The 24,765-nt window shown below is 31.5% G+C and overlaps 1 protein-coding gene across 1 annotated transcript; it reads right to left on the bottom strand.

Moving 5' to 3' along the window:
* Positions 1-500: 500 nt before the first annotated feature.
* LOC132752028 (LIM/homeobox protein Lhx9-like) lies at positions 501-24,762 on the bottom strand. Its single transcript, XM_060742286.1, has 5 exons — positions 24,074-24,762; positions 13,945-14,150; positions 9,817-10,169; positions 1,836-2,041; positions 501-1,299 (listed from the first exon to the last, which is right to left on the bottom strand). The coding sequence occupies exons 1-5, from the start codon at positions 24,185-24,187 to the stop codon at positions 1,015-1,017; spliced, it is 1,164 nt and encodes a 387-aa protein (XP_060598269.1). The 5' UTR covers positions 24,188-24,762; the 3' UTR covers positions 501-1,014.
* Positions 24,763-24,765: the final 3 nt, after the last annotated feature.

Raw genomic sequence — 24,765 nt, 5'->3', positions numbered from 1 at the left:
ATGGTTTTAATCGCTTGGTAAATATTGGCCCTTCGAGTCACTTGATTTATATAGACTTATAAAGGAAATCACATTTAAATCTCATTGTGTCCAGAGCTTATATTTTTGTAGCATTTCTTAGTGGATCTCTACAAAAGTTATGTAAGTCATGACCCTGGGATTTAGATTTGCCCCACCCTGGGGTCATCTGATATTTAAAGGATGATAGAAGTGAAACATTTTTACATATTTCATGAATGAGTCACTTTATGTCGGACACAAGCTTAAAGCTTATGTTGTGTACTGTTAACCATAACCGACTATAAATAAAATTTGTCTTATACTTACTGTCTTACTTTCCCAATTGAAAGATCAGTTTTGATTACTCAAACAAATTTTAATTTGAGCTTATATTTGCCTACCTTTGCAGTGCTCTCGTCATTTATGGAGTAGAATATTAAACATTTAAAAAAAAATAATTTATCACAATACCGTTGTTTTTTTTTCAAATAACACAGCGATACAATGTCGGAAGTTTATTATTAATATAATTATATGACATGTAAGTTTATAAAACAAAACAGTATTGCACATATGTAATAAAGATAACTATAATTTATTTATTCATAAGAAATGACATTTCTTCTTCTTGAAGATAAGATTATACTTTTTCTACCAGAGATAATGTTACTCTCACAGTAGACACAAAATAAATAGTTTAATTAAGTTACACATTTTGACTAGATATAATAAAATTCTTTTACGCCGATTCTTTTTATGAATATTTCTGAATCCATGTAAGGAACAAATGGCTTCATATAAAAAGGGTGGGGACCCCACCGCAATTTTGGATGCATTGCTGATATATCTTATTAGCTGCAAAACTTTATATGTTTTGAGTTCGCTAACTTCAACTTATTCCAAGCCTTTTTCTATATTTCATATATTAAGTGTCCAGACATGTGTATGAAAAAAAATACATGTATCTTGCATACTGATATATAAAGTCAGTGTCAAATGTTTGTATCAAAAGCATTAGGCTGGTGCCGAATTTTCATCAGAAAAAATTTCGTTAATATGCTCGATGTCCTCGTCGTGTTCTTCCGTAACGCCAAGAGACGAGACCACTGATTGGTTGTTTGTATCAAGTGACGATGCAGCTGAATGGTTAGAACTGACGTCAGAGAGAGCTGATGGCGACCTACAGGAAGTCTCACTGTCATCTGCGATTGGCTTAGAACTACTGCCATCTTCTAGAATTTCATTGCCTTGTTTCGCGGCACTTCGTCGATACTTTGCACGTGCGTTTTGGAACCATACCTGAAATCAGATGACTTTATGTACATTTGTATTATAATACAATGCATTTAGGTAAGTGTGCTTTGAAGAGAGAGGAAACCTGTAAAGAAAAGAACAATTTTATAATTTAGTTGTCTCCCCTATCTCATTCATTTTTTCTCTGTCTAAACGATATTTAGCTGTGTTGTCATGTATATAGATCTATCCTTTTTTCTTGTTGTTTTTTTTTCAGGAAAGTTTCTGGTATCAGAATAAAAGAAAGTTTTTTTCCATGTAACTACAAGATCCAGAATTCGTTTGTCCTAAGCAAATGATTTATATGGCTTGAGGCATTCGTTCCATATCCTATACCAGTATATGGCATCTATTTTTATCACTATTATTTAAAAAAAACGGTGAAGTGACAAGATATTTCTTGCAACAGGACATATTGACGCTTATTTTAGAGGCAAAGTGCCGATCATGGCGGATAACTTACTTAGATGGATTGAAAAAAGTAAAATGTGCATTATATATTGAAGTACCGGTCAAGTATGATGACATGCAGAAAGAAGTACCTGTAGCACACGTTTACTAAGCTGAGTTTTTCTTGATAATTCTTTAAGGTCCTTGGCGTCTGGATTGTGATTCATTGCAAAATAAGATTTCATAGTTCTAAGTTGGTGGTGCTTGAAAGAAGTTCGCACTCGTTTTTGTCTCGGAGGATGACTAGCATTAAACGCATCTCGTGATAGTATTTCTCCATGGTCATTTGTGAATATGCCTGAAATTATAACAGAGAAGCTACAAGCTTTCTTTACAATCAGGCCTAATGAAAACGAATAGGTTACATGCCATGCTAAATTTTCTTTAAGCTTCGCATTAAGTTTATTTAGGGACTCCCTGACAGACCTTTTCCTCAAGAACACCATCATGTATGTTGTGTTTATAGCTGAAAGCTGGGACTTAAAAGTGACATCGAATGTCCAAGCTGAGTGTTAGTATGTTTACATATGCAATTTTATCAAAAATGATTTTTAAGGTGTTTTAAACATTTCTTTCTTTTCCTCAATCGCAAGGAGAGGAATATCTGCTTATTATTTCTTTTTGTTTTTAACCTGTTTTTCTTTTCAATCATTAATTAGTGTATCGACTCCGTAGGGACTTCGTTTACCGCAATTAGCGATACTTCTAATGGTGTAAGTACCCGTAACTGTATCTATTTGGTGAAATACGGTCAGGTGTTGATAGATATTTGACGTGCGGTTTGTTTTCACTGGCCAGTTATCCAAACATCTCAGTTGCTCATTATCTCACAGAGATAAACCTACAGTCGCTTTCTTTCATTTCTGTATGAACATGTTTTCACCGCTACTGTTTAAATGGTTTATATATTTCAATTTGTCGGTCATTATCAAGATATAAACGTTAGTATGAGAGCATTGTATATAATCTTTAATATTTTATTAACAAATAAGTTGTGGATATTCTTGAAATATAGTTTGAAAGAGTTACATTTAAATCTTTTTGAATTAAAAAAAAACATTATATGTACACTAATGTATTTTTAGAATAACGTGGTTGATACATGTAACTGCATTTATTTTATATAGTTGCTTATAAAATCCTTTGACATTGCAAAATAGTGCAATATACGAGTACATTTTAATTGATTCAGAAGATTTTAACTCGACATACTGTGTATTTACTCATGATTAATTCCACCCTTAATGAAAATATCACAAGATGAGTTGTACAATACATAGTTTACATATTATAATACTTTAGTAAAAAAATTCGGAAGATTGTTCCGCTTTGGACTACGTGATTGACACGTGACACATTCATAGTAACATTGTGTGTGGCGGGAAAAATCCGATCTATCTCACGAGATTTTCTAAGATACGGTCAATACCTGACACGTGATATGAAATCTCATCTCGCAAGATTGATTGATTGCCAGTGCGTTGAAATGTTGCGTTATATATTTTTTTTGTTCAAATATGCAATGTAGAACTTACTTTCAGTGATTCAAATGATGAGAAAATGAATTATGATTGAAGGTATGTTAACATATTCAAGCGGCTGCTTCAATGGGTTATAACTATACCTATGGAAATAGTTAGTTTTTACAGACGAGATAAGAAGATTATATCATGATAATAAATGTGCAGCAATATAAACTCTCGTAACATCTTTTCCTATTTCTTTTTCAATGCACGCTTTTCCTGAAATGACGATTTTATTACAGCAATTCTTTTTTAAAGAATTATCCAGTATGGTTAGCTATATAAACTTTTTACGAAACATCTAAATTGGCTTACTTTTACAGACGGATGTTTGATTTGAGAGCGCTGTGTATTGCTCTTTTTCCTTAAAGTGACATAGGTACTAGATTGTGTTACAGATAAATGTTCGGGGTAATTACAGTTTGAGGTGAAAGAAAATCTATTATTACACAGTTGCGCTAAATAACACAGAATAAATAGATTTGTTACATATTTAATTTGGAACAAATACAAAACTGAAGACGTGGCAATACGCTACAAAAGAAGAAAAACATTGGCAACGCAAAATTTTCTGCTGTATTTTGTCTGACATTAAATCTTAGCAGAAAACTGGCATATGACTTACGTAATTCGTGTGAGTTAATTTGCCAGCATTTAACCTAAAAAGTTAAGTGCAATATGCAGTGTATGTGTTTGGATCATCTGATACCCCTTATTTGCCAAGAAATAGCCCAGTTGGAGGCGTTTTATGTTTTATCAGGGAAGATGCAATAACTGATGTTCGTACTCGATATAACTCATGCCCTGCTGAGGACGAAATTATGGAATCTATAACACACTTCTACCTATCATCATTCTGCTACAATTATCCCACAACCGCTATACTTAGATATAATAGAAAAGGCTAAAATATCGATGCCGAATTATCTTTTTTCTAATAACAAAATTTGAGGAATGGATGATGCTTATAAAAATAATTTACTTGTTATCACATCATCATCACCATCTTAATCATCATCATTGACTATTTTACTTATTGATCAGTACAATGTCAACTGAACCGGAAACGTAGACAAATCATATTTTCATAATCTCAGAAGTTTTATGAAACTTTGCTTTGTAGCATAATTGTACAAATATTTTACATCATTCAGTTAAAGTAATGTTTATTGTCTATGCTTTACTTTATGACCGTGTTCTATGAAAACGTCGTTTTAACTAGTAAAAACAAAACAAAGAAGCAAATTTTGAAATAAATCCTTTAACTTCGTTTTCCATTGTTTGTTATACATGTACTTACAAATTCAATGAAACGAGCGACACCTCCCTCAAAAAGGCAACAACTGTAATGTGGCCAGTAAAACAGTAAAAAGTAAATCTATTGGAATGTCACACCGCCTCTGCTCATTGTTTTGGGGCACAATTTGTAAAAAGACAGACACCGAGCTGATATCTGGTAGAACTATTAGGCAGATGTATGAATGAATTTAACAGACAGTATATGTTCTGACCCTGTCAATGCCTGGCAATGTTATTACGTTGGTGGTATATTGTAAGTTTGACAGCTGTTGTTTTAGAGAAACCATTCCAGCATTTATTCTATAACATAAGCATATTTACCAGCTATAACATATGCCAAAATACTGATAATATAACATTTATGTGTCCTCCCTTTCCGAACATTTTTCCCGGGAAGGTCTGTATATTAACCCGTACCCTGCTGGAACTTGAGGCTCTGTACACTAAACATTTTTATTTTTTCATAAAAATATCCCTTCAAGTTCCAAATTTAAGGCACTATACAAATTCAGCACGACTGAATAACAATATTATTTCAACTGTAGTCATTCTAATGACTTTTTACACAGTCTCTTATTTACTTTTAAAAAGTAGTGACTCCTGTCATTCTTGAAAAAAATATCTAAATCATTAAAAGTTACATATATACTAGATTGTTTAATTATTCACATACCCCCCACCGTGCCACATTATAATTTCTTGTATATCAGACATTACAATGGTGCTAGGACACTCCATCTTACACCTCTTCGTGTAGATATAATTATACTTCACTGTTTTGGATACAGAAAATAACGAACTTTGCATATGCATGTATACAATAATTAAAATTCTAATTATAATATTTTTTTTTTTTAATTTAAATTCTTAATCTTTGTAACGAATTTTGGAAACATAGCACAACTTTAGGACTAAAATATTAAGACTATTGTTTATGTACATGTATATTATGTGTATTTATTATTGTACCAAAAAGCAATGTTCTTGCTGTGAGTTTGGCATTACAAATTACTTTGTCTAAGAAGGGGAAATCTTATCGACATTGTTGAACTTTGAGAGGATTTCTACTACATCCACTCAGATGTACTAGTGAACAGGAAACCTCTTGTTCACGTAAGTAGTTACCGTTAAAGGGAGTGAAAGAACAGGGTTTTTTTTAAGCAAAACTATATCTTTTTACTCACAGTAGTTTTTTTAATATAATGAAATACACAAAGGAAATATTAAACAACAAGAAATTGTACATTAAGCCACATAAATCATATTATAAAACTGTATTAGAAAAGTGAATCAATGTGTTAATGCATTGTCAATATAACATAAAACCAAGTATCAATAGCGCTTATACAGACCAAGATTTCTTAATTTACAACAAACATTTTTTTGTTCATGAATATGGTGGCATATTTCTGCCACCAGATAACCATATAACTAACTAGTTAATTAAGAGGTTAACTAGTTACGTAACTAGTTAACCTCTTAATTAACTAGTTAGTTATATGGTTATCTGGTGGCAGAAATATACCACCATACATGAAAGTTAAAGTGAAAGAATAATGAATCTTGTCGATTATTTAATCTTGTATCATGCCATTATGTGACTTCAAGAAAGGTAGGATAAGGGGGCTAACTAAACAAATAACAATTAAATTAATGTATATCTGCCGTACAAACCTACTCTTAACGCGTATCAGAATTGTATGCTCAATTTAGAATTGGAATTATTGCCATTCAGTTGAAATGTTTTATAAAAAAAGGATATAAAACGTGAAGTTGTTCAGTGTGTTTTTTGTGTGCAAAAACCGCTATAGTTTTTATTGAAAAGTATTTGTTTGATGTGATAGGAACTCTCAGGTGTGCTTACAAGATTGATAAGAAAAGCAAACAGGGTCTGACACATCTCAACTTTCATTACGTTTAATTTCCATCGTTGATGTTCGTGCTTCCCGAAGAAGCCATTCCGTTTTATAAGATTATTTTGAGAGGCAATTAGTCCCTACCATGGTGCTTTCTAACACGTCCGCGCGCCCAATTAGCAACAAGACGGATGTTAGCTCTCAAAGTTCGCGCTGATACTTAGAAATAATTGAGTTTGACAAAAATAACTGTAGTTTCTTGACCAGAGATTTTAGTTGTGATATAGTTTGACAGTCGAAGAAATAAAAAGAGAATAAACTGTTTCAAGAATAATTAACTTTAATTTAACCGACAACAATTATTACAAAATACCGTGTTAAAATATAATATATACAAAATCACTATCGACGTATATTAAGTTATTTTATAAACAAAACAACAGGATAAGTAGTTTCTTTCACAAACAATTTTAAAAGTATTCCACTGTGTCATGTCAATACCGGAAATAGATTCTATATCGCATGGTAAATTTAACGTGCACAACCGTATTAAGAACCACGGGTCCCAAGGTTGCCAGTACCTTTACTATTGTGCTTATAGACCTTATATCCACCACGTATTATGACATCATTTTTTAAAACGACGAGCTATTCGTGTATTACTACTTTCACCGGCGTTATAATGGCCAAAAAATGCTGTCTTGTACCTCAAGAAAATTTATACATAATTGTTTAACAATAGTCATATATCTTTAAATACCCCTCTTATAACGAGCCTGGAACTAGGGCAATAACTATAGTACATTCATTGTACATCCCCAAACCCCATCCCATTTATAAAGACGCTTGCATTTAGGAGTCCATAGTTTTATAAGTAAGATGTAATTGTATTTTACGTCACGAAAGCAATATATTAATATGGTATTAATAACTTCATGTTTAATATATTGTTAAATTTGCTTGACATTTATTTGTTGTTTTTTTCTACACCCAAATATTTCATGTTTATTAAGAATGTCAGTTTTTTTTTTATCATTTTTATTATTAATAAATGATAATATAATATTATAATAATAATAAATAAAATTGATGCATTAACCCAAACGTTCATTTTTTTCAATAAATAAAATACATAAATAAATAGTTATTTGTTCTTACCTTTTTAACTTATTAATTAAAAAAAAAATACATGTATATACAACAACATAAAAAGTATTAACGTGCATAGCCGAATTAAGAACCACGGAGCAACATAGCTCCGTCCAACCGCTCCCCCCCCCCCCCCCCAACCCAGATTTGTCTCACAATAATATGAAACGTTTATTAGAAGAATCGTACTGGATTCGTAAGCTATTAGCTATTCCTACGCTTCAAAACTCTGAATCGGTGCTATGATAATCTCTTAAGAGAGGCGCACCACACTAAATACCGTAGTGGTGTAAAATAAATAATATGCTTTTACACCCTAAAAAATCTAAAAGTATGCTGGTAGGTAGTAGACAAAAGCTAAAGATTGCAAAAGCATTAAATTTGAAAATTAGCGACTCAACTCTTGACAATGTAGAATCACAAAAACTGCTTGGTATTTATGTTGAAAATACACTCAATTGGCACTGTCAGGTAAATGATGTGTGTAAAAAATTGAACTCTAAAGTTAATTTATTTAGGCGTATAAAGTACTTTTTAAATAAGGAATCTCGCATGTTTTTTTATAATGCATACCTTCTTCCTATTTTTGATTATTGTTGTAATATATGGGGAAAAGAAAACAAAAAATATATATGCCAAATATACAAAATACAAACACGAATTTGCAAAATTATTCTAGACCTTCCAATGAGAAAGCAATCAGAAAATTTATACAAAAGATTTAAAATATTGCCTTTCAAGAAAAGATGTATTTTTCACAGCGGTGTCCAAGTATATAAAGCATTGAATAATATGTCCCCTCAATATATCCGAGACTTACTTACCATATCTAATAATCAAAAGTATAATCTAAGATCGATATCTCACGGAAATTTAATTTCGACTTACAAACCACGTACTAATTATTTTAATGACACATTCCAATTTAATGCCATGGTTATTTGGAATTCCATACCACTGACTATAAGAAGAAAAACAAAATTGTCAATATTTAAGAAATGTTTCAAGAAATACTTATTTAATCAACTTTAGCACGGTCCGTTTGTCTTATATATACAGGATACGCTCTTTATATTCATACATGTGTTTTTTATTATTATGTTTTCTAATAATGGGTGTCTGTCTTAGTTTCAAGTTGTTTGACTGTGTAATTTTGTAAGTTAATTTTACTTTTTAAATTGCAGATTAAAATGATGCACTGATGAAAGTATTATGTTTCATGATAAATAAAATGAATTGTATGAATGTTCAGTATATGTGTTAATATATGTTAAAATTGTGATAACCATTTAATCATTTCTTTTTACATGTTATATTTTCTTTGATTGATATGTGTTCTTTTGTGTGTGTGTTTTTATTTTTATTTTAGAAGGCCGCATTGTAAATAAGATGTTGCAATCTGTATATGTCTTAATGTGTTACCTTCGGTAAATAAAGTTATTATTATTATTATTATTATTATTATTATTCCGGTAAATACCGGACCAGACGCCCGACTGACAAAATGCTAAAAAACTCACAATTTCACCCGCCAAAAATGCACTTTAAGACATCTAATCCATTTTTTTTCACACCGATTTAAGTACATGTATGTCAAAGAATGATAATGTAAAAATCGACGAAGAAAATCGATATTTTCTACATGATCATGATGTCTGCAAGTATCTTGAGGTACTTACACTGTAGTAAGTTTAATCCATTTCTTAAACAAACGTTATATCATTTTTTTTTACTTAATCGTCTATTATTTTCTACAGATGACTTCCATAAAAAATGCCTCAAAATAGAATTAAAATGCTTTTTTAAAATACCAAAGTGCAAAAACCTCATAACCCCTTCAATTTGAGGACAACTAGTGATCATTATTTTCCTATTCGTATATAAGTCCTTGCCAAGTTTCAAGAAAATTGGACAAACCTATGATAAGGATTAAGAAGGAAATACGGCTGGAAAGATATACTGACGGACGGACGGATAACGACATTTCAATATCCTCTGTTTTACAATAACTCGCGTACCTGCTGGATAATGGACGACACTTATTGACAGTTGAAAATAAGTAAGAAATGTAAGCTTGTTATTTCCTTGTTTCATATTAATTGTGTGTGATATGGGAAACTAAACTTTTATCCCTTGTAACAATATATAGTCTAGAGTGGAAAAAGAAGCATTGAGAGAAACCCCTAATTGCAAACGAGATATGTTCATTGGTATAAATGTAATCTATATAATATACGTATGCATACCTAATTGTAAGCAGCCGTCAGGAGCAAGCAAGTGTTTTCGTTTCCGACTACGGCCTTTGGACATTGGTTCCCCACATAATGTTAACATATCCCCAATGTTTCCCGGAAAACTCGTGCTATATTCATTACAATAACTCGTGTCTGTGTTAAAGTTGTTCAGTAAATGTTCATAATCCTCTTGACAGAAAACTTGGTCACAATGAATACCGTACGTGTCACCCGTTCTCAAAGGTTTATTGCACGAGAAACAAAGAAAACAATCTATGTGGTAAATACAATCTCTGGCACGCATAACAAGCTCGTGCGCTGAAAGACCCACGTGACATCTTGCACATCTTTGCTGAGAGTATCTTCTGAAAAGGAGAAAGAATGATTTGAATAAAAACAATATTTGAAAATATTTAAAATAACACAAAATGATTGTTCAATCGTATTTTTCATCCACAAAAATTAATTTACACAACAGTGATGCATTAGCCCAAACGTTCCTTTTTTCAATAAATCATGTAAACTTTAGATAGTATAGAAATTGTAATTATGGACGTATTTTCATTATATTTTAAATATTGATCACAATCTAATAAACATATGTCTCAACTCAGGGTAATTTAAATAGATAGTTTATTTAAACCTGACTCAGAGAATTTTTGCATACGAAAACAACATTTGTATAACAGTAAATTCGTGCACACGTGCGTAACTCTTAAACACCTGTTCGCTAGGTTTATATGAGTTCATAAGCCTTTAAAATCAGTAAAAACAATTTCATCAGATTTTATAATTTAAAATTCTGTCGACGATGAGTATTTTATGAGCGATATTCCTTCGATTTGTAATTCATTGTCGAACTAAAAATACAGTGTATTTCTTTTTGTTTGTTTTTATTTATTTTATTTTATTGTATGAGTTTTGGATTGTTTGTTGTTTTGTTGCTATTTGGGTTAATTTTTGTTGTTGTTTTTTAGCACACCTTTCGTGGCTAACACACGTGGTTTTTCTGTTGGTATCATAGTCAGACACAGGATAGAGGTTTTCACATGATTCAAGTAAGATTTTTATCCATTACATTGCAGTTCATTGGTGAATTTACTGGAGATATATTGCTGGGTATCCTGAATACTTAGCTTTATCAATCTTCCTTACGGTTTCGGAAATTTCAACATAATTATACTTGTATATATTTACTTATAACAACTTGCGATTTTTTTTATATATATATAGAAAATTAAATACTGACTGATTATCAAACAACCTTATTGTAATCAGCCACACTCATCCTAACAACAATAAACAGTATACGATTGTTTGTCTCGTGCTGAACAATAACCTGTTCCTCCATCAAAATAGCTCTGATTTTTTTCCTTGTCAAAACTTTGGGTATGTTTTCCTAAATAATCTGTCAGAAACACGACCTGATGAATTCAGCAGAAGTTCCACCATGGAACTTCCATTAGCGTCACTCAATGAACTAACCAGACGACTTTACATCCGGGCTGTAGAAATTCGAGACCGCTTTGCTTAAGGTCGTCTGCTAAACGGTCTTACCAGACGTAAGTTTTTTAACTTGTGAAGATTTGTGAACAATGCGCATGCCCGTAAGACTAAGTCTAGTTAGTGTTCGTAAGTAACAAATACAAAAATTAAATTGACAATTTAAATGTTAAATGTTTACACAGGAATGCTTACCAAGTGTTTGAAATTGTTTTAAAAACAACTGATTTTATTGACAAATAATCGATTTACAAAAGATATTTTTTACGATTCATTTGAAATACTCCTTTAGAACACACTAAATATCTTAATAAAGAAGTTAAATAAAGTAAAACAATTAGCAGTATGTTTTTAAAGTTAGAATAGCTGTTGGCCATATATCAAAATAACTTATGTCAATTGTTTCATTTCATTAATACAATGTGAAGGAAATGTTGATGTATTTCTTATTGTGCACTATTTCTTTAAGTCATGATTTAAAAAATGCCAAGAGAAAATCATGAACTTTTTATCGTTAGAAGAAAAGAATTTATTCACAGATGCAGCCGTAACTATAGAAAGGACCGGACATTGAAAGAACTGACAATGCACCTGCGTAATCCATTGAGAGTTGATTTTCGTGTCAAAAGAAAATAAAATATTAAGCCTAAAACTTCCGATCACATTAAATTTCTATCATCACAATTCACGAGTCTATTGAGACGCCGTGAAAATCGAAACTTCTAGTAGCAGCAGACATAAAGAATTCATTTCTGTCATTTCCGGAACTTCCGGTAATGAGTACCGGTGTCATCGTAGAAAATATCCCACTGTTCATTTTACCGTTTCTCAAGAGCATTAGAGTCCATAAAAATAATGACACTTTGCTTTATCGCCTTATTACATGTAAATGCCATTGAGCCGATTTTTCTTTATGAAATCAATTTATCTAAGTGAAATTTTTGGTATCTTCGCATAATCCTAATGTTATAAATATCTTAAATGGAAAAAAGATCGAATGCCGGAAAAATGGTCAAAGTTCAACCGGTGTTTATTGTTATTAAGGTTATTCACCATGTATACACCGTAACACAGTCCTGAATATGAAAAGAACGCAGGGATTGTGCCATTGAAAAACCGAGTAACACGAAAAGTGGCCTGCCTTAAATTTGGAACAGTCCGTTTAAAAATTAATGGATATCACTATAAAAAATGGTTATGTTAGTCATCTATATCATAGCATGATGTCATATATATCATAAAATAATAGTCATCTATATCATTTAAAGTAAGTCATCTATATCATTAAATGTTAGTCATCTTTATCATTTAAAGTAAGTAATCTATATCATAAAATGCTAGTCACCTTTATCATTAATGTTAATCATCTTTATCATTAAATGTTAGTCATCTTTATCATAAAATGTTAGTCATCTTTATCATTAAATGTTAGTCATCTTTATCATTTAATGTTAGTCATCTTTATCATAAAATGTTAGTCATCTTTATCATTAAATGTAGTCATCTTTATCATAAAATGTTAGTCATCTTTATCATTTAATGTTAGTCATCTTTATCATTAAATGTTAGTCATCTTTATCATTTACTGTTAGTCATCTTTATCATAAAATGTTAGTCATCTTTAATCATTTAATGTTAGTCATCTTTATCATTAAATGTTAGTCATCTTTATCATTTACTGTTAGTCATCTTTATCATTAAATGTTAGTCATCTTTATCATAAAATGTTAGTCACTTTTCTCATAAAATGTTAGTCATCTTTATTATAAAATGTTAGTCACCTTTATCATTAAATGTTAGTCATCTTTATCATTAAATGTTAGTCATCTTTATCATAAAATGTTAGTCACTTTTCTCATAAAATGTTAGTCATCTTTATTATAAAATGTTAGTCACCTTTATCATTAAATGTTAGTCATCTTTATCATTAAATGTTTGTCATCCGTAATTTAATGTAAGTTATCTTTATTATAAAATCGATATCATTAAAATATTTGAGAACAAAATATAGGAAAGTAAGATTGGTATTTCGCAAGAAGTCCTTCTGTAGTCAAACATCAGTTCAACCAAAAGACGAATCATAAACTATAGAATGTATGTATGTTTACCTACGCAAAAGAATAAGAAGAAACAACATGTTACTCGTTTTCAATATGTATTGTTTATGTTTAAAATTAACTGTCGCTTTACGTGAACATCGGGCGAATCAGTTGATTCATTTATGAGTAAGTTAATATTACTTGAATACAGATATGAATAGTGAATATGCTTGTAAAATTATTAAAGGCATATTAACCCTCAGAAACGAGTTAGAAAGGGCAAATGTGTGATTTCATAAATTTAGAACATGTTTGTCTCGATTATCACCCGAAGAAAGTAGCCCTGAATGTGACTGACTTGTAATAAAAATAGCCATATGTAAAGAAAGTGGTATTTTGACTTCCATACAAAATACTAATCAATCTCAAAATATAAAAAGTTTGAACATTTTGTTAAATGTGACTGGACACCAGAAGAAGAGAAAGTTTATTTTAAGTTATATCATTTGGGGGGCTTAATGGGCCTTTAAGGAATAGTGTTTCATTTCCACTGCATGTATTTTCTTCTATGATAATACTATTTATACATTATAGTTACCTGTGATAATCCAACTTGCAGAAAATGAGTCCGTCTCGAATGAAACACGTAAGTTGGGAGTCCAGTTGAAAGTTACAATCGGCGCATCTTAGACATTCCACGTGCCAGTGTTGCTCAGCAACCAACAGGAAGTACCTATCAACAATCTTGGTTCCACAGCCAGCACATATTATTGTCTGGTTCTCGGCTGATGAGTCAGGTACCATCTAAAACGACATCGAATCCGATTTAAATAATTACGGACTACTTATTGAACTAATCCATAATTTACAGATTGTACGTTACTCAAAATACCCTCAAATATTTTTGTTTGAATTCATGTACTGTAAGCAAATTGTGAACATTTGAAATTAGGCAAGTAATGTTAGAGTGACTCGCTTGTATCGATCTTGTCAAGTTTTCATTCTCACCTGAATACGTATAACACGTTAGATAATGCAACTCCATATCATCAACTCAATTTCCTTCATCTTTCCATGCAGAATAAAATAGATCTATATATCTGGACATGGACCAGTTAGTCAACGTACACGGCCATTTTAGCTCAGTTCAGGTAAGGTTTTTAGTGATTATTTTTCTATCGAGCCGATTTAAATTATGCAATATAGCCTACCGACCGCGGCATTTCCGATGCTTTCTAAAAATGCATTTGGTGTCGTGAAACGTTGTGTATTTTCTGAGAACATTCAAATAATATAAACAATTTGTCAATGACAACGTACACATTATAGTGGAAAGATTGGAAAATAACTTAATAAACACATGTCAGCTCTAAGTAAAATTTCAAGTTTTTAAATGTATAAGAGAATGTTTTAATAAAAAAGAACGTGTTTCTTGCTGTCATTTTTTGTATTTATTGAAAAATTGTCAAACTTACTGAAATGTCAACGTACATGTGCAGTCAACGTACACACTCCAAATTAAGTTTGAACATAATGCTGCAACTTCGGACTAGGTGGCTTTTTCCAACAAAAAGTTGGCTTTCTATTGAAATTGCCCTCTCAAACTGTATATCAGTACTGGTTTATACAAAGGAAAAAGTTGCGAGTACATTTATTTCATCGCAAATAAGCTTTAACAACCTTTAACTTTTTAATGTTATTTATTTGTTGTTTTGTGATTTTCTTTTAGAAGAAAAAAATCCAGATTAGCTGAAACAGCAATTTTATACTGTATCAATTTAGATCATATTACAGTCATTACATATTACAGTCATTAAATTAAATAACGTATTTATTAAATAACGTAAACAGCCAGGATAAGCGTCTCTTGCTCAACCAAACTAGTGCCTTCCGTAGCAACAAAAAGGGTCTAAGGTTGACGTTGACGCCGAGTTACAATTTTATAGGTATTACCGGTATTTCAGCAGAGCAGTTGCGTCACTTGAACCCTATGATTACATCACAACGTTTAATTTACATTATATTTTCAAGAATATATCTCCTTGCACTAATTATGTAATTGCCACATGTTATAGCTACTGTCATTTTATACATGGGCTAGCTTAACAGACGTGTTATGTATTTTTGCATCCACATTGTTTTCTTTGCCCTTGTTGTTTCATTGCAAATTTTGCCAACCATGTCTGTTAATTTACAAGTCTATGATAGACATATTTAACAAAAATGCAATACATTTTAGAAAATTTACATTGCAATCAAAATTATAAATTCAAGCAAACCATTTTATTTGAGCAAAATGTGGATACAATATCTGTATTGTAACAATCATTTCAATATAATTATATTGTCGCATTTCTGTAATTACAAGTGGTTCGTATTACTGTGTTACTTGTTATAACTTTTTAAATGTTTAAACAATGTCATTGATTCATATCTATAACTCATACATTGCGCAAAAAATAAGATAAGTAAATTTAGCCACTAGTAACCATTTTCCGGTAACTGGTTACTTGAGCAGTAAAAGTTTTATACTAGAAACTTGCTACTATAGTAACTAACAATTTTACAAAGGGTAATTGGTTACCTTAACCAACCTATAAAATAGTGAATTGTTTATAAGATATCTTTTTACATAACTAGTGCAAGTAGATAGATATATTCTTGAAAATATACTGAACGTTAGTGATGTAAATCTGCTGAAATACTGGTAATATAAAATTGTAACCTTGGACCCTTTTGTTGCTACAGAACGCACTAGTTTGCATGAGCAAGAGACGCTTATCCTGGCTGTTTACGTTATTAAGATGGCTGTTTCAGCTAATCATTAAGCAGTCTGAGTAGCTGAAAATATTTCTTTTAAAAACAAAAGGACAAATAAATAACATTAAAAAAGTTAAAGGTTGTTAAAGCTTATTTGCGATGAAATAAATGTACTTGCAACTTTTTCCCTCGTATAAACCAGTGCTGATATACAGTTTGAGAGGGCAATCTAAATAGAAATAGAGAAATACAGAATCCCTAAAGAAAGCCCAACACGACAAAATCGTAAATGTTGCAGGCTCGATTTGATTGAGCCTGTTCATGGACGGTAATGGAAAGTGCAAATTACCGTCCACGCCCCCTAGCACCGGCTTAAGCAGAATTCAACATTTAACACGAAAATGGTGAAATTTTGAATTTAGAAACATCCGCAGATGTGTTCATACGGCGGTTACCATGGAACCTTCAATGTGACACAGTAGTGCCATTCCATGTAAAGCGGCGTATGGTCCCCAAATAAAAGAATGCTTGTGCCCTAAACGAGAAAACAATGGGCGGAACTAAATAAAATGGAATTTTGAAAGGGGATCTGAGGTTATGAAGCCTGCATATCACAGATAAGACGTCAAAAGACAAATTTAAAAAGCAGGCAACATATCCTAAGGGTGATTATACAGTATTCAAGTAGGAATACTGGAACCACCCAAGTTAAAAAAGGCCAAATAGAAGAAACTTAAAGTACCACATAACATGTATACACAACAATTATGTCGTGCTGAACGATCTTTAAGGATCGAAAATATAACATCATTGATTAAATGTACGGGGAGACTTTTTACAGCCGCCACACGGCACAAATAACACGGATGTGACAATGAAATAGAGAAATACAGAATCCCTAAAGAAAGCCCAACACGACAAAATCGTAAATGTTGCAGGCTCGGTTTGATTGAGCCTGTTCATGGACGGTAATGGAAAGTGCAAGTTACCGTCCACGCCCCCTAGCACCGGCTTAAGCAGAATTCAACATTTAACACGAAAATGGTGAAATTTTGAATTTAGAAACATCCGCAGATGTGTTCATACGGCGGTTATCATGGAACCTTCAATGTGACACAGTAGTGCCATTCCATGTAAAGCGGCGTATGGTCCCCAAATAAAAGAATGCTTGTGCCCTAAACGAGAAAACAATGGGCGGAACTAAATAAAATGGAATTTTGAAAGGGGATCTGAGGTTATGAAGCCTGCATATCACAGATAAGACGTCAAAAGACAAATTTAAAAAGCAGGCAACATATCCTAAGGGTGATTATACAGTATTCAAGTAGGAATACTGGAACCACCCAAGTTAAAAAAGGCCAAATAGAAGAAACTTAAAGTACCACATAACATGTATACACAACAATTATGTCGTGCTGAACGATCTTTAAGGATCGAAAATATAACATCATTGATTAAATGTACGGGGAGACTTTTTACAGCCGCCACACGGCACAAATAACACGGATGTGACAATGAAATAGAGAAATACAGAAAAAACGGAAAAAGCCACCTAGTCCGAAGTTGCAGCATTATGTTCAGACCACCATCAAACTTAATTGGGAGTGTGAACGTTGACATTTTCTTGACTGCACATGGACGTTGACATTTCGTAAGTTGGACAATTTTTAAATAAAAACAAAAAATGACAGCAAGAAACACGTTCTTTTTTTATTAAAACATTCTCTTATACATTTTAAAACTTGAAATTTTTACTAAGAACTGACATCATTTATTAAGTAATTTTCGAATATTTTATACAAGAGTGTGTACGTTGTCATCGACAAATTGTAAATATTGTTTGAATGTTCTCAGAAAGTACAAAACGTTAGACGACACCAAATGCATTTTTTTAGAAAGCATCGGAAATACCGCGGTCGTTAGGCTATATTGCATAATTTAAATCGGCTCGATAGAAAAAGAATTACTATAAAAACTTACGTCAGCGGGCTTTTTTGGCCGTGTTCGTTGACTTTTGTGGTCACGTGACCAAAGTTGCTTACCCACGGTGATTAATTAAAACAACTTAAACTGCGCACACACATACACCCACAACCTCTTTTAAAATAATTCTGTGTTGGAAATGTTGTATATTTTGATATAAGTTAAGAAGTTATTCTGGTTAACTAAATGAAATGGGCGTGGCTTTTACTCTACATTATTTGGTTAGGTTGTGGTCCAGTAGGTAGATGCTGGAGAGGCCTAATGTTAGCTAGAACACCATACTTCTCGCACTTTTAGTAATTTCAATGTTTAAAAAGTTAATAACTCCGGCCAAAATAAAAAAAAAACTATATGTATTAAAATCAAAGAGCTGTGGCGCAAAGTCTAATATCTTTAACAACTTGTTTATGTATCTTTGAAGATTATTAAATAAACACACTGGTAATGGTTGTCGAAAATAATGTATCATTTTTGAGGAGAGAGTATTTTATGGGCGTGCGCTTATATAACAAATATCTCGTACTTTCTAGAAAAAATAAATATGATGAAAAGTAAGGATCTGTCATTCTATTAAATTATAAAAGGAAACCTTTCAACTTGTTTACTTCTTTCGTGATCTGTATAAGTAGAGTAGACAGTTTTGAGTAAGTATTTATTTCATTTAACGCGTTAGTTATCATGATATTTAAGCTACAGAAGAAAATAACTTGTTGTTTATAAATGTTTTATTTTGCCGATTAAAAGATAGACCAATGAAAGATAAATACAATGTAATCTAGAACAACAACATGTTTCGTGACACATATTTTCTGTTTGAAGGTCATTACAAATTTGGAGAAATTCTCTGTCATTTCATACATCTGAGACTAAACACTGACAAGTTTTTAATGTTTAGACCAATAAACGGGTAGACAATAGAAATGTATGGAATATTTTTCAATATTTGAGAATATAACTAAATATCTGAGTTTCTCACATGTCATATTTGAACATTAACAGAATACTGGTTGGAGAGATAACTCCAACACTGAATCACATATTTTTTGCAATATCTTATTTATCTTCCTGTATATTTTAGATATTGAACCACCTTAACAAAGTTCAGTTCAAAGACTTTACATTACACTATAAAAGTTATGTATGAAAATGGAATCTGGTACTTCTTTAAGGTCCTGAATGAGGTATACAAAACATGGTCTTTTTACCCCACAACAGTACATAAAGTCGACACTTAATTTTTTAAGTAAAAAATGACTCGAAAATCTGCATCAATAATTTATTTTTACCTCTTATATGTTTTATCTATTTTCTGTGAATATTTAAACAATTTTACTAAAATCATTCCCAAGTCAGTGGCCTGTGGTCTATACAATTTTAACAACCTAATTGTAATTTCGTAAAAAGAACGTTTTGAAGTAGTTTTGCCTACGAAAAATTTAGGTTATTTGAAAAACATTAAAAAGTTTACCAAATTATAAAAAAATCACCCCATTCTGTCCTACTCCAATACTTTTAGGTGACCATGTGCTTGTTTGTTGAAAAACAAAGTTATAACAATTATATAAAATTTATCAAGGGTTATCTATGCGTCGGAGTTATCTCTCCGACCAGTATATCTTTAACTTTAAAATACCTTAATATATATCAAAACATTAAACACGATAAGAATGACACATTTATAGTATTGTTTTTCTGTACTTATATAATAATATCAAAATGTAAATCATATACAGTCTATAACTTAATTTTTAGACACATATTTGTTGGGATAAAAACTTGCAGAATCGTATACTGATGCCGGTATTTTACAAATTTAAGTTGTGTAAATGTTGATATAAGGTTATGTCTTCATATACGAGTTTTACAAAAAGAACAAAGAAAGATAATAACAGTAAATGTTTACGTTCTCAATAAAAAATATTGTTTTCTACTTAATGAATAAATAAAACTTCCACCACAATTGATCCCTGTGTCTTTATTATGAATTATAGAAAAAAACAAAACCCTACTACAAAACTGAAAGATGTCTGCCTGATATGCCCATCTGGCAGGGCGCTAATGATGCGTGAAGTTATTGGCATATTTCATACAGATATTGTGAACTTATAGCGCGTGCAAAGAAGATGAGTAAACGAGCACGGGACATGTGTTCAAGTCTCGTGTATAACACGTGCTACATTCCATAAAAATACACTAGCAATGTCTGTTTTCAAAATCTGATTCATTTTGGCTATATGTCTAAAATGCCGATTTTTTTAAAATAAAGAACTGGTTGCTTGAAAAAGCGCATCATGATTTTAAAGTCATGTCCCATCACGTTTCTTTCTTTCGACATTGAACACTGTCATATTTCAAATCCATGTTATCAAATATATGTGTAACATATATCAAAATCTAAAAATATTTACGCGTTTTTGGCCATATACTATATAAATTAAAATTGTATCATACTGACTCCTATTTGAGTCGCTTTATGATCATTTATCATAAACCTATTCCTATTTTGCGGCACCGCCGTGCATATACTGTGACATGGCTTTTTTTTGCGTTGCACAGACATAGCGCAAAGAAGCGCATTCACTATAGGCGCGTCAAAGTATACGTGACGATGACAATGTGGTGATACCATCATTTTAAAACAAACGAGTATTTGCATACAAAAGTATACCTCGCTCTAAAGGTATGAAGTTCAGTGCCCAATCTGACTAAAGTTCAGATTTACTTGTTTTCTTTATGTAGATCTGATGATGACCGTATATGTTTCATCTTCTTTATAATTGGTTTATATTGGTTTTCCCAGGGTTAAAATTAGAAACCACATCGCTTTCAAAATTATGAAAGCTCGCCGATGATTGGCTGTGTGAAAGGTCACCAGAAATGATTTCGTATTTGGTCACGGTCAGATCTAAAAGCGGAGCGTTATTTAGAGCTGATTTTAATCAGATTGGTGCAATGCCATATATACCAAACCAAATTAAAGTTGGTTCATTTTTAGAATTGAGCAAGACACCTTTATTTATTTATTTATTTATTTATTTATTTTATTTATTTTATTTATTTATATTTATTTTATTTATTTATCTATTTGTTTGCTAAACAATAATAAAGCATATACATATATGTATGCAAAAGGTTTAAATAACCTTTTAAACTTTTAAAAAATCATCAACAACAACGACGTTGATGCAGTCCCACAACTTAAAATAATTATTAACTACATTGGCTCATTAGCCTCAGGTGATTATTTTTTTAATTCTAATACAAAAGTACAGATACAGGTGACGTAGTAATCTGTCAATAATTACAGATACAGTGACGTAGTAATCTGTCAATAAGTACAGATACAGGTGACGTAGTAATCTGTCAATAATTACAGATACAGTGACGTAGCAATCTGTCAATAAGTACAGATACAGGTGACGTAGTAATCTGTCAATAAGTACAGTGACGTAGTAATCTGTCAATAATTACAGATACAGTGAACGTAGTAATCTGTCAATAAGTACAGAAACAGTGACGTAGTAATCTGTCAATAATTACAGATACAGTGAACGTAGTAATCTGTCAATAAGTACAGAAACAGGTGACGTAGTAATCTGTCAATAAGTACAGATACAGGTGACGTAGTAATCTGTCAATAATTACAGATACAGTGACGTAGCAATCTGTCAATAAGTACAGATACAGGTGACGTAGTAATCTGTCAATAAGTACAGTGACGTAGTAATCTGTCAATAATTACAGATACAGTGAACGTAGTAATCTGTCAATAAGTACAGAAACAGTGACGTAGTAATCTGTCAATAATTACAGATACAGTGAACGTAGTAATCTGTCAATAAGTACAGAAACAGGTGACGTAGTAATCTGTCAATAAGTACAGATACGGTGACGTAGATATCTGTCAATAAGTACAGATACATTAACGTAGTAATCTGTCAATAAGTACAGATTCGGTTACGTTGTAAACTGTCAATAATTACAGATACAGTGACGTAGTAAACTGTTAATAATTACAGATACAGTGACGTAGATATCTGTCAATAAGTACAGATACATTGACGTAGTAATCTGCCAATAAGTACAGATACAGTGACGTAGTAATCTGTCAATAATTACAGATACAGTGACGTAGTAATCTGTCAATAATTACAGATACAGTGACGTAGTAATCTGTCAATAAGTACAGATACAGGTGACGTAGTAATCTGTCAATAATTACAGATACAGTGACGTAGCAATCTGTCAATAAGTACAGATACAGGTGACGTAGTTATCTGTCAATAAGTACAGATACAGGTGACGTAGTAATCTGTCAATAAGTACAGTGACGTAGTAATCTGTCAATAATTACAGATACAGTGAACGTAGTAATCTGTCAATAAGTACAGAAACAGGTGACGTAGTAATCTGTCAATAATTACAGATACAGTGACGTAGCAATCTGTCAATAAGTACAGATACAGTGACGTAGTAATCTGTCAATAAGTACAGATACGGTGACGTAGATATCTGTCAATAAGTACAGATACATTAACGTAGTAATCTGTCAATAAGTACAGATACGGTTACGTTGTAAACTGTCAATAATTACAGATACAGTGACGTAGTAAACTGTTAATAATTACAGATACAGTGACGTAGATATCTGTCAATAAGAACAGATACAGTGACGTAGTAATCTGTCAATAAGTACAGATACAGTGACGTAGTAATCTGTCAATAATTACAGATACAGTGAACGTAGTAATCTGTCAATAAGTACAGAAACAGGTGGTGTAGTAATCTATCAATAATTACAGATACAGTGACGTAGATATCTGTCAAAAAGTACAGATACAGTGACGTAGTAATCTGTCAATAAGTACAGATACAGTGACGTTGAAACTGTCAATAATTACAGATACAGTGATGTTGTAATCTGTCAATAAGTACATATATATGCTGAACTTGTGCGGATGTCATTAAATGAACACAGGGAATTTCATTTCACGATCTAGCTTTATCTCTGACTTTGAAGGAAAATCACAAATTAGGATCTGCTTCATATAACGGTAACACACATTTTGTTACAAATGTAACAAAGGTTTGTATTTCAGTACCATACGCTATTCACTTCTCGTATTCTCAGATATATTTTAGATAGCAATAAGAATAAAAAAGCATATTATGCAGATCGAATGATAAGACAAGTTTTTATGAATTTTGTTAAAATAAACATTACGTATGTATAAATTTTACATATAAGTTACCTACATATAATTGGTTATATGTAATATAATATACCTTAAGCATACAGGTATTATTTGTCTACGAATGAATGTGATATTATTCAAATTATGTAATGTTGTTACTGGAATTTATTTAATGATGTTGTTGTTTTGTTGCAGAAGGCCATAAAAATTATTTGTACTTTGTACCGCATTATTACTATTACATGTATTATTATTATTATTATTATTATTATTATTATTATTATTATTATTATTATAATATTTATTATTATTATTATTATTATTATTATTATTATTATTATTATTATTATTATTATTATTATTATTTTTATTATTATTATTATTATTATTATTATTATTCCTAAATATATTTAATAAACCGGTTGGCAATAAATTATTTTGAGAAACAGTTATTTTTTTATATAATTTTTCTTGTTCCGGCATTTTTTATCATTTATGTACAGTATAATGTGTGAGAGGAATGTGTTATATATATAACTAAACAAGTATATAGATGTACATGTATTTAATTTATACGTATCTTTTCAACGTATTTCTTTATTTCTGTAAATTGTACCTATAAAGATAGTTAGATGATAGAAGAGTATAACTATTTATAATTATATCACTAAATTCATGTACAAGTATATATAAGACGGATTACCAAGTCCAGACAAAATCACGTGAATTTGTGCCGCGTGTGTCATAAGATATGATGATGCTAAATTAACAAGCATGCATGTAACCTACCTGGTTTATGTTCGTGTCATAATGCTTTTCATTTTCGAGACTGTTCGTCCGTACGTCTGCAAACACATCAGGCGCTGCTCCAACATAAACTTGATCTAACATCTTGCTATTCATGAGATGTTATTTTACCATTTATTATTATAAAATAGTGATAAAAATATATTGTCTCTGTGTTTCATTTATAACATACAAAGTCTGTAGTTTGAAGTTTGTCAACTGATTGATTCATTATAAGTGCACTTATGTGAACAAAGTGAGTTATTTGATACCCAACTTCTAATAAATGTTTCTTTTTAAAACATCCTTTTTCTTTAACGTATTTTCTTTAATCTCTTGAAAAGACGCACACTTTTAAGATTGAATACGAAATCTTTTTTGTACATTTATCGTTTTATTCCCGAGGTCGTACCTCGATTAATCCAGTCGGTCGACCGCTGTGCCATTGTACATAAATTCCTTCCGTTTTTACAAGATTTTGGAGATTTTCGCACAGCTCAAATATCCCGCTGATTTTTTACTATTCAAACAATAGTGTTCTCAAATGTCACAAGATTTTCTACATGTTTGATCGGTAGGTGAATCTGCCCTCGGGTATTTACAACTTTCCTACCCCTTTCAACAATATCTAGACAGCATAAAATCGATCCCTGTTTGATTTTCTTTTCATTTCAATCCGCAGGTGCCTTAAGAAT

The sequence above is a fragment of the Ruditapes philippinarum genome, unplaced genomic scaffold (assembly GCF_026571515.1).
Source record: "Ruditapes philippinarum isolate M1 unplaced genomic scaffold, ASM2657151v2 ctg1786_1_1_1_1, whole genome shotgun sequence".
NCBI lineage: Eukaryota > Metazoa > Mollusca > Bivalvia > Venerida > Veneridae > Ruditapes > Ruditapes philippinarum.
The sequence above is the reverse complement of the archived record's forward strand: the minus strand, read 5'-3'. Positions and strand labels throughout refer to the sequence as shown.

Excerpts from the sequence above, each read along its gene's own strand:
- LOC132752028 (XM_060742286.1), bottom strand. The coding sequence starts at position 24,187 with ATGAATAGCAAGATGTTAGATCAAGTTTATGTTGGAGCAGCGCCTGAT. Across the intron at positions 14,151-24,073 it reads ATGACACGAACATAAACCAG|ATGGTACCTGACTCATCAGC; the intron begins GTAGGTTACATG and ends ATGTCGTTTTAG. Across the intron at positions 2,042-9,816 it reads TGACGGCTGCTTACAATTAG|GCATATTCACAAATGACCAT; the intron begins GTATGCATACGT and ends TTATAATTTCAG.